Source organism: Macrobrachium nipponense, chromosome 27 (assembly GCF_015104395.2).
Source record: "Macrobrachium nipponense isolate FS-2020 chromosome 27, ASM1510439v2, whole genome shotgun sequence".
In the NCBI taxonomy this organism is placed as follows: domain Eukaryota; kingdom Metazoa; phylum Arthropoda; class Malacostraca; order Decapoda; family Palaemonidae; genus Macrobrachium; species Macrobrachium nipponense.
In genome coordinates this window covers 75,393,491-75,404,784 of record NC_087216.1, presented here as the reverse complement: position 1 = coordinate 75,404,784, position 11,294 = coordinate 75,393,491, and the positions used below count along the sequence as shown (strand labels likewise).

General features: G+C 37.0%; 1 protein-coding gene across 1 annotated transcript in view; it reads left to right on the top strand.

The window, feature by feature from the left end:
* Positions 1–11,294, top strand: part of LOC135201094 (abnormal spindle-like microcephaly-associated protein homolog) — a gene marked incomplete at its 5' end in the record, with an annotated part of 64,502 nt that overhangs the window by 17,774 nt on the left and 35,434 nt on the right. Inside the window, 5 exon segments of the mRNA XM_064229988.1 lie at positions 6,524–6,746; positions 7,003–7,230; positions 7,656–7,781; positions 8,537–8,665; positions 9,675–9,875. Coding sequence (XP_064086058.1) covers positions 6,524–6,746; positions 7,003–7,230; positions 7,656–7,781; positions 8,537–8,665; positions 9,675–9,875 — 907 coding nt within the window.

Sequence of the window (11,294 nt, the reverse complement as noted above, 5' to 3'; positions counted from 1 at the left end):
AACTAGCAGTGTATCTACTTCATGTAGGTGGTTTTCATTCATTCTTACTCCTTTCAATTTGTGGTTCACAGTTCAGTGGATCTCAGTGTAAGAGAAGTGTTTTGTCCTTCCAAAGTGGCCTCTGATTCTTTTCCCCATTTGTTCATGTCAGTTTCAGGCACTGAAAATCTCTTATTTATGATTAGCAATCATGACCGTAATTGACGCTTTGTTACATCTAGAATATAGTACTGAGTTCATCTGCACACTTCCCTCAGTATCCATGTGGTTTTCTCTTGTTTCTTTTTCATATCTATAAATTTTGCCTTAATTAAAAAATACACATAGTAGAACTAGTCTTGTAAGTGTTTCTTCAAATAATGCTTTTCTTGCCATGAGTTTATTCCACATCTCCATTCCACTCGAGCATCTTTTAGGCATTTTTCCAGCCTTTCTCTGATTTTACTGTTAACCCCTTGTGGACAGGTAACATACATACTATATGTTATTAGCCTGGACTGTAAGGGTTAATACTAGGTCACCTGTATATAGCAAAGTGCAGAAGCATCCCTTTCTACACTTATAGCTTCCACCTTTACTATTGTTAACAGCAAAGGACTGTGCTCAACCTTGATGAACACCATCATTTATCTCTAATTCCCTTGGTATCCTTGCCACTGTCTTCATTTTAGATTCAGTTTTATAGCAAAGTAGCATCACTAGCACAATGAATCTTATCAGTTTCCTATGATTTCATTGTGCCCATCTAATTCTGTCTCATAGTACTCCTGTCAAATGCCTTCTCAAGATCCTCATGTATGTAGTACAATTTTCTCTGAATGGTATGTGTTTGCAGTGGTTTTCGCGCTCGGCTGCCAATCCAGTGGTCTGAAGTTCGAATCCTGGCTCGGGCAGTGCAGAATCAGAGAATTTATTTCTGCTGATAGAAATTCATTTCTTGATATAGCGTGGTTCGGATCCCACAATAAGCTGTAGGTCCCGTTGCTAGGTGACCCATTGGTTCCTAGCCACATAAAAATATCTAATCCTTCGGGTCAGCCCTAGGAGAGCTGTTCATCAGCTCAGTGGTCTGGTTAAACTAAGATATAATTAACTTAACTCAAGTAGTCTTTTACATGTATCATTTTCACTTGAGTGCAGTCCCCGGTTAATGGCTGACTGTTAATGGCGATCCAGTTTTATGGCACTTGTCGGTTATCAGCCCCATATCATACCTAATAGTGGCGCCATGAACCGAAACTCGGCGCCATAAATCACTGGGTTTCGGTTAATGACGGTTTTCGCTTAGCACCCTGCAGAGAACGGAATCCCCGCCAATAACGAGGGACTGCCTGTATTATTATTATCGTCATCATAGCATTCTCTCTGGTCCTTCATCAGGTTTATTTTGTATATATTCTGGTCAGCTCATCATAGTAAAGTGCTTTTCCACTCTTCTTCCCAAGGGCCCTTCTATCCTCCTCAGTTGTTTCACACACTGTTCATAGAACACTATATGTGTACTCGTACGATTAGACTTGGGATTTTGCAATATATGAATATTATCATTGAGATGAATCTTACCTACAGTTAAAGTTAGCTTATATCTCTGCGCCAATTAGGCGAAGCATGCATTCAAACAAAAAATTGAATGGCTACCCAGAAGACTGTCTAGTTCACCTGTTCCTCACCAAGTCTGATTGAATGTTTTAGCTCTTGTCAGAATTCTCCTTGCTGCCATTGCAGTGAGGCGATTGTTGGTATTCTATGAAGTTTGGCTGTTTTGCACCTATTTATGGTATTGTAATTTCATTTTTCTAGGATCTAATCCAACGGAAGCAAAACCAATAACATCAGGCTATGTACATAAGAATGATTTTGGTGTAAGCAGGATGTTGGCATTTGAAGTGATCAAAATGTATTTTATACCAGCTGCAGGATTATGTCTGAATATATCAGATATAGGAAAGAAGGGAAGCTGATATTGCGAAAGTAGTTAGTTAGGTCAGGGATTAAGCCTGTCAATTCTCTCCTACCTAATGTCCCTTCATCTGCAGCTATCCCTACTCAGGTTTGGCAGTTAGGTAATGCTAGAACGTACTGAGACTTCCTTTGTAGCTCCACCTTCTGCTCCCCATTTGGTTCAGGAAAAGCTTATTGATAAGTTAGAACATGAGATCAAACTTATTTTAAGGTCTGATACAGGTTGAACTGAGTTCGTGAAGGGGAACGTTCTGAATCCCTCCATAGTGTGCTCTCTTTTGTTGTGTTCTGTTGAAAGTGAGGTGTTGGTGCCCGAGCCTTGGACTGCCCTGGGGTTCTGTGCTCTCCAATACCTACTTCACCCTTTTCACGGTTTGAATCTCGTTTAATGTATTCGCCTAAGGACCTTTTTGGTAATCGTTAATCTTTGCTCTGTATGCACATTCTGCCATTATTGGCACCTAGTTATAGAAATTTTTATTGAGATAATAGTGTGTCTGTAGCAAGTTTGCGTATTCTGATATTACATCAACTCAGTCGATGGTTTAACCAATCACATATTTTGCTTATTCTAAATTCTCGTCAGCTAGCTTATTCCTCTTTCTTCGTTATGCATGTGTTCGTTCTTTGCATGCTTTTCTTCGGCTATCGGCAAATCGCTATCTACTGCCTCTGTTAATGTTTCTCTTTTCAATCTACAATGTTTATAGTATCTTCAGTTCTTTCCAAGCTAGATATTATTCTATCAGCTTTATAACAACGTTTCTTATTGGCATGCATTCAAGTATGTTGATTCCCTTTTGGACGAGGCATGAGAGTCGTCGTACCTCCTCTCCCTTCCACCTCCCAAATTTTCTTATTTTATTCTGCGCCAAGTTTTCTTAATCTCAGTTGATTCGTGTGGACACAACTGAGTCTGTGAGTTGGTTAAGACTGTCTCCCTTTCATTGAGTTGTGCTGGGATACAGTATTCAGTTGTTCGCTGCTGTCACCTATCGCCAAGTATTGCTTCCTGCTGCCACTTGCCAGGTGTTGCCTCCTGTCAGCAGCTGTCTCCTGTCCCCCTCTGGCAACAGAAGAAGAGTTTGAATTGGAGAAGCTTCTTCAGTTTGTTGCAACGTTACACTTCTCTGTATCCTCATTTTGTTGAGGAAAGAGGCCACATAGAGAATGTCTTGCTTGTCTCGGAGAATTTCGGCGCCCTGCGGAGAAACTAAATCGAGACTGACAGGTTCTTTGGATATGCTGAATGGAGTCTCAGCTTATTGAGTTGCTATCCTTTACTCAGTATACATTGTCTTTTCTCTGGGCCAACTTTTGATGAGTGGAGGCACCAACGTAGCTGGCTAGCAAGTTTGTGAAGCCAGCTTTAAGGTTTTCACCAGCGGGAGTTTAGTGAGGAAGAGAGTTTTAATGTTCTCATGCTTATAGTACTAACTCAGTTTGGAAGAAGTTAAAACACATTAGCTTCTGTCTGCTTATGCTGCTCAGGTTAAGGATAAGTGGGTATCTATTGATAGTCTTGTTTCATACCTTTCGGGGATAAGTACAGCCCTCGGGTTCTAGTAGATGGACAGATGCAATCTCCTGGCATGCGTGGGGAGATGGGACCAGTACGTACCTTAGATGGTGGAGACAGTGAAGGGGACTTATGATTCTTTTTTAGATGCCTATAGCTGTTCCTTTGTCTTCTTCAAAAGTCTCTTTTATCAGTAGGAGGTTGTATATAGAAAGAATGAATGGACCAGGCAGTAATTCACGGGGATTTTATCTGTCTTTCCTAGCTCCATAAGCAGTTGGAGATAGGTGGTCATTCTTGGATATTTTGAGATTGAATAATACTTGAATAACATGAAGTGTCTGTCCCCATACTTTTTGTTTTTCTAACATGGTTTTAATGTCCTTCCAAAGAACGGTCAGACTTGTGGTAGACATGCAGATACTTATTCCTCTTAGTACATCCTCAGTCACACAAGTTCCTTCAAGATAAATTCACAGGAAGGTATTGTGGTTCTGTTTGCTTTGTTTGGGTTAGTGTACAGTGCCTCTGTAAGTAGTACTGTCAGGGATTTTGTTGCCCATAGGTGGATGGTGTTGACTTTAAGAGCAAGAATCTTTTCTACTGAATCACTGGTTCAAGTTGGCTAACTCTATCAACAGTATTCTAAAGGCTAAGGACCTGTTGCTTCACTTGGCCCAGTTTATATGCATTATGATTTTTAATTCTCTAGATCTTCATTTTTATCTAGTGATGTGGGGATACTTAAAATGTGCAGGCTTGTCTGTCAAAGAAGAATAGGCACCTAGTTCTTGAAGAATTTTAGGCTTGGAGGAGGCTTCCTATATGGTAAAGGCTTTCTTTGTTAGGAAACATAGCCTTACTGGGAATTTTATCAAATAATTAGGCTCAATTAATGTACAGTCTGTATAAGTGGTTACGGCTTACAACTAAAGTTCATTAAATTTGTAAGTAATCCGCTGTCTTTGTAACCAAGAGTTGTCCATTTTGTTTTTAAGCCTACGTCCAGGTTTTGATTTTTTCCCTTTGTGGTGCAACACAAAACAGAGTTTTAACTAGTGTCATTACTTTCATACAACATAGAATGGTCAACACTACACCTGGTAAAACTCTCTAGATGCCAGGCAGTGGAAAGACCATCAGAGATGCCTAGCAGGTTTATTCCAGGTCAGACACAAAGTTATTGTGAGAAGTTTGCTACTTTGAATGAAATGAACTGCATAATATTGGTTTGATCATTGTAATGAACCAATTTCTGGCTCATCAAGATCTCAATTAAATAAAGACTGGGACTGGAGCGACCAGGAAGCCCTAATACAAAACAAGGAGGAGGGAGCAAAATAAACCAAGAGAATACCTTTAAAACTAGTTTATTAAACATATTTCAAGTACAAAACAATTTACATATTTACAGGCAAGTTGAGGGTTCATCTAAAACAATCGAAATGAACAATATAGCATTATAGAAATTCGTAGCACAACAGCAGCAGTCAACGTAAATCATAATAATAAAATAATAAGGCATGTCGTCAAACACACAGGTAAAACAATCTAACAAGCCACACCAAGCTGTTACATATTCAAATAATAAAACTAGAGTAAAACCTTACATCTCCCTTTCTAAAAGAGAATTTTTTAAAAGTTCCACTCGCTCTCTCCAAGACCACCAGAAAACTCTGATCCTGTCACGGACGCCATTTGTCATGAACCGATTTTTGCTCAAGTTGTCAAATAAGGACCATGACGGGTGACCTGTACAAAGCAATTTGGATATTTACAGGTGAGTTGAGGGTCTAGCTAAAACATTCAAAATGAACACTAGAGCAATATAAAAGTGACGTAGCACAACAGCAGTGGTCAACGTAAATCATAAAAAAAAAAGTAAAGTGCGTCATCAAGCACAGAACCAGGGCTGTACACTTGCCTGACATAATCATAAATAATGTGAAAATACCCTGAGCCTTACACTTGCTTAGATCATATACTAAAACGTCATAAACAAATTAATGTGAAAACTCCCAGAGCCATATGCTTGCTCCAAGCAAAACATGTCAAATAGTGAAAACACCCAGAGCCATATAGTACTTGCTCAAAACACTATAAAACAGGTCATAAACAAATTACCTGGGCCATACAGTTACCCAACAAATAATAACATGAAAAATACCTGAATCCAGCCAGCAGTATAAACAATCATCAATAAGTGACTCACAACAAATGTAAAAATAAGCCATAGCCTTCACATTCAATCTCAACTGACAAAAGACAAGACCTACTCTAAGATTGCATCACAACCATAAAGCTACAATAAAATCTTACATCATTCATTCAATGGAAGGACTGTGTTTTGGAGATTAGGGTAAATCAAAGCTGTTTTCTCCACAAGGCTGCTTTTTGCTGTACACATATGAGAGCCTTGCTCTTGAGTGGAATTCGGAAAGGATTACAGATCAGGTAAAAATTTTTGGGTTTCATGTAAGAAACCCTTATCTCAATTGGCTGAGTGGATTTTTCTCTAGCTGCACTACCCACTGTCCTCTTCCTAATGTGGGAGTCGGCTAACTTTAACAGTAGGTATGATTCATCTCAAATAATATAAATTTTCATAATAAATTTATTATTTGGATACTTACCCACTATTAAAGTAGACCCCACACAGCCTCCCCACAACTTACAGTAGACTCCATACAGCCTCCCCACACCTTAGTGGGCTGTCAATGAGAATTCTGACGTGCTAAAACATTGGAAACACACCTGGTGGAGAACAGGTGAACTAGACAGTCATGTGGGCAGCCATTTGATTTTTTGCTTGAATGCTGACTTGCCTAATTGGCACGGAGGTATAAGCTAACTTAAACAGTAAGGAAGTATCTAAATAATAAATGTTATTATGAACATTTATATATTTATGTAGATTTTGTAGTTTTATTCAACACGTTGTTCAGATACTTAATGTATGAGATTGTTGTCAAAGAATTTATCTAAGTTTATGCAGATGTTTTTGTATGTGAGGTCATTACATCCTTTGTTTTTTCATTTTAGTCGTGTTTTGGAGATGCTGACTCAGAAGTACACGCTCTGTTCCAAGCTGCGTGTCCCAGCTATCAGCCGACTGCAAAAGCTCCACAATACTGAGATTGCATTAGATACACTAGAGTCCTCTGGTTGTCCTGGAGTCAAACAAAAGTTCCCTGCAAAGGATATTGTTGATGGCCATAGAGAAAAAACTTTAGGGTTGCTGTGGACCATAATCTTTAAATTCCAGGTATGAAATTTGTTATTTTTCTGTATGGGGTTTCTAATTATCATTTTCATATCTGCAGTATTATACCTGTTTTTTAAATTTTAGAAATGTGTGCCAAGTCCTTTTGATCCTATTACAGAGCATTGTTTAGTACCATTTTGGTTTATTTTAGTTGACTGATAATATAAGTATGTATAGGGTCCAAAATGGATATACCTATAACAAAATAATGAGTCCTGCAACAAATTCTAACCAAATTGTGGTTATGGTTTTTTAGGTGTCATTGGTGATATCGGAAACTCGTATCTTCGAGGAAATCGTGTACCTTATGCGATCCCTCAAGGTTCGAGCTCAACTTGACCCCACGGCTCGAACAGGTTTGCAGTTTGTTTTGGAGGCCCCCAATGAACTGGAGAGGATTAAAAGCCTCTCAGATCCCATGGAGAGAATCCTAGGATATCTGAAACTCTGGGCACAATATACTTGTGCTCATTATGGTGTAGAGGTAAGCTCAAGATACTCTCTCACAAGACATACCAGTAATTTAATGCAACAACAGATTAACCATAGCTATGATGATTTTGGCTTGTTTATTTTGTAGTTATTTGTTGGTATTATGTGTCAATTTTATTTGTTCTGGGGCAGGAAAGTGAACAGAATATCAAAATTAGTCATGGTACATATTAAATATTTCTCAGTGCAAGTTATTTATCACATTTATCAGATTTTTCTTTTAGTTGTGCATTATTTTATTCTGTTTGCATAATTATAATTGGATTATAATTCTCAATTATGAAATTTGTAATTTTTTTTTTATAGTGTCTGTCTTGAATGTTAACAGTGCTCTATCTTGGTTTATACTACTACACTGATTTAAAAAGAAAACAGTTCATGTATTTCATATTTGGTGGTTCTGGTTTCTCATTGCAGATTGAAAACCTGACTGTGTCATTTTCTGATGGCCGGGCTTTGTGCCTCTTGGTTTACCATTATTTTCCTGATCTGCTACCCATTGATCTTATCAACTGGCAGACGACTCAGAATTTACCAACTCAGGTAGGTTGAAGTACTCTCATGCTATGTACGGGCAGTCCTTATTTAAGATAAAACTAATAATAGTCTATTAGATTTTAGAGCCTTGCCCTTCATTGAAATGAACTTCTGGTAGTGTGCCTTGCATGGCAGACTTGACACTACTTTCAGGTCCTTTAAGCATCCTTTTTGTCCCTTACTAAGTTGATTTCAGTCTGTTTTTTATCATTCCTCATTTTCTTCCCAACTTATTACTATTAACATTTTAATGCTAGGTTTTTCCTCTCTGTAGCCTTCAAGGAAATGCATTTTTTTGTCTTGTGTAGTTTCCATCCAAATTCTCCTCTGTCCAGGCCCTCCTCCATAAATTTTTTTTTTTTTTGGTCCTGCTATTTTCATGTCAGCTACTATTCTAACTCTGTTTCTCTTATTCCTTTTTTGCCACTTTTTCAAACCATGCTAGTCTGAGATCTTGGCCTGTTTCCCATCCTCTGGGTATTACATCTCTCAATAGCTACCTTTTCTGTAATATGATTTTCCTAATATACACTGTACTCTCTGAACCTCAGAATTTTGTAGTCACAACATTTAAAAGCTCTTCTGATTCTCAGTTTCATTTCTTCAGTTTGTCTTGTTTGAATTTCCTTCTCATTTGAGAAAAAACCCTTTGGATTAATCGTGTGAGAGTAAAAATTTGACTGATTTATTGAACTATAATATAATGATAAAGCTCAACTAACGTATTTGGGCTTATGTATAGTACTTGTTTTCACCTGCAGGAAGCCAATCCTAATGTCTCCGTAGATGATAGTTTCTCAGAAGAAACATACACAGATACTTGCACTAAGGAGGAATACAATAGGCGTTTGGCCCTGGAAAAGGAGAATTTTGGAGTATTCATTGATAAGGTACAGTATTGGTTTTTGTTTTATCCTTGTTGAAGAGTCTTCACTAAAGGGTTCCTTTCATTTTCTTGATAAGTAACAGAATATCATGTGAGCTGCAAAGCTTGAAGTATTTTTATCAGGTATGCTTTAGAGCTGTTAGAAAATGGTTATACACTTTTGATTAGGTATCCTGTAAAGGAAAGCAATCACAAAAAGGTATTGTGTTGACTATACTTGGTTTTTTTCCATTTGTCCACCTGCCTGTGGTGTTTGCATATGGTAACACAGCGTCCCAGGCTTTAGATAGTTACATTCAGCTTATATTCAACAATAACAATATCCTATTTCGAATATTAAGGGTGTAATTCGCATACAGTGAATTATTAAAACACTTTTCAGTTGCAAATGTACACCCAGATATCCTTTTATTTACCTAAAACTTACACATAGCGTAACTATCTAAAGCCCGGGACACAGTTTTACCATATGCAAACACCACAGGTGGGTGGACAGATGGAAAAAAAACAGAGTATAGTCAGTCTTATGCAGTAAAGTTTTTTGTAAATGTTTAATGGATTTTTACTTCATAGTTGTTGTGTTTATGTAGTTTGGGTACTATGTTCTGTCCTGCTGAGTGTTATCCACTTTTCAGTTCTGTACATAGAGTGAAGCAAAATATGAGTGTACTCAGGTGAATGTTTTTAATTTTGACTTGACATTCAATTATCTTTTGAATAAGGACGTAGCAATTTAATGGTTTTCTTCCATTCAACTTTTCATTCCTACCCTTTTGTCATGTCACTCCCATCAATCCATCTCAAACTTTGGCATATTTCAGTTTTCGTCCCTCATTTAAGACAATCTTTCTAAGTCTAAGCCTTTATGGATTAAACTGTTCTATGAGCATGTTAAATGAACTTAGAATAATTAGCTTTATTTAGTAAGGAGCTCAAAATATCTAGTCTTGAAAACTTGTCTTCAAAAATAAAAGTTACCCATGAAATCACTTTATTTACTTTTTTATTCGTAGATATCAAAGCTCGACAGAATTCCCATGCTGATAAAAGTAAGCGACATGGTCAACACCATACCTGATGAGAAAGTCACTTCTACCTTCCTGTCGTACTTGTGTGCTCGTCTCCTGGACCTCAGTGAGGAGGTGAAGGCAGCAAGAATCATTCAGATGGCATGGCGAAAGTATCTTGCTGCCAAGAGGTTGGAGGAGCTCAAGGTAAAGTACGGCTGAAAATAGGACATATCTCTCTCTCATGTCTCTTAGACATGCATTAAAAGTACCTAATGTTTTTTACCGTTTGTTATTATTTGACTCCCAGCACTTAAGTATGGTAGTCTGTATGCGATAATATTTGTAGTTTATTTAAGGAATATTTTCGTTATGAAAATGGGCATCTGATGTACCAGAATATGGATTGTAAATATTTGATCCCCTGAGATGTTTATTTCTCTCATTGTTTAATGAATTAATTCATAATTTGGTACAAGGAGTTACAGTAACTTTTGTGAGGTGCATTTAGCTCGCTGGTAGTCAGTTTAGTTGTGTGGTATAAAACAAAACATGGCCTGTATAGGTTTGGAAATTTAGTTTTTAATAGTTTTCTTTTATCATAATATACCATTGGAAATTTTTGCCACACCAAATATTTACTGTAGAAATTGAAAACAGCCAAATGTAACTGAACGCTTGTTATTTTATGATCAGCCCAAATCCATCATCATTGCTATTGTAGTATTTACATGAGATTTTCTTTCATATGATGAGTTTGATTTTTTTTTTTTTTTTTTATTTATTTTTTTTTTTTTTTTTTTTTTTTTTAACCTACACATTTTTTGCGTTCCGTTTAAATTCCTATCTGAATAATAGTAGTAAAATAGGTTATCTGCAGAGTTTATATATTTTTATACAATTGTAAACTTAAGTGTTCTTCTACATCTATAAAGTACTGTATTTTTTTATGCAGACATTTATGGCATTAAATACAAATGCTGCATAGAAATTCTTCACAAACTAAATAAGTTTGCTGGATTTTGGTCTTCCTCTTGCTATCTTCCAAGTCTTACCAAAGATTTTTGTAACAATGCAATACAATGTATGGAAACTGATGTAATGAACTTGAAACCCTTTGAGATTTTGGTGCAAAACATGAAGGTTAGTTGAGGGCATTGCAATGTGTTTCTTTTTATTGAATACTGTGAACTTATTGTTCTTGCTATCAATCTCTCTTTATTGCATTTTGAAGCTATATATATATATGTCCTTCAAATTTGTCTATCACGATCAAAAATGGAAAAATGAAAATGTTGAAATTATATGCTGAAGTATACTGGAAAAATCTCAAGAGGATTTTTGATAAAGATATTCAATCCCGAGAAGTCTACCAAAAACGTGAGGTCCTGGAAGTTCTTTGATTAGCTTTTATAAGGGAATATTCCCTTCCCTCTTTCAGACGCAAATATCAAAAGAACAAACATAAATAAAAGTGGAAGTGCGTCCTTGATTTGCAGCTATTCGATCTTACGGCGCTTTTTCAGTGTTGTTAACAGCGTTGTGGTGCTGTAACTTGATGCAAGTTATGGTGCAATAACCCGACAGAAATGAACTATGGTGTGGCACTGTAACGGATCCCTGGCT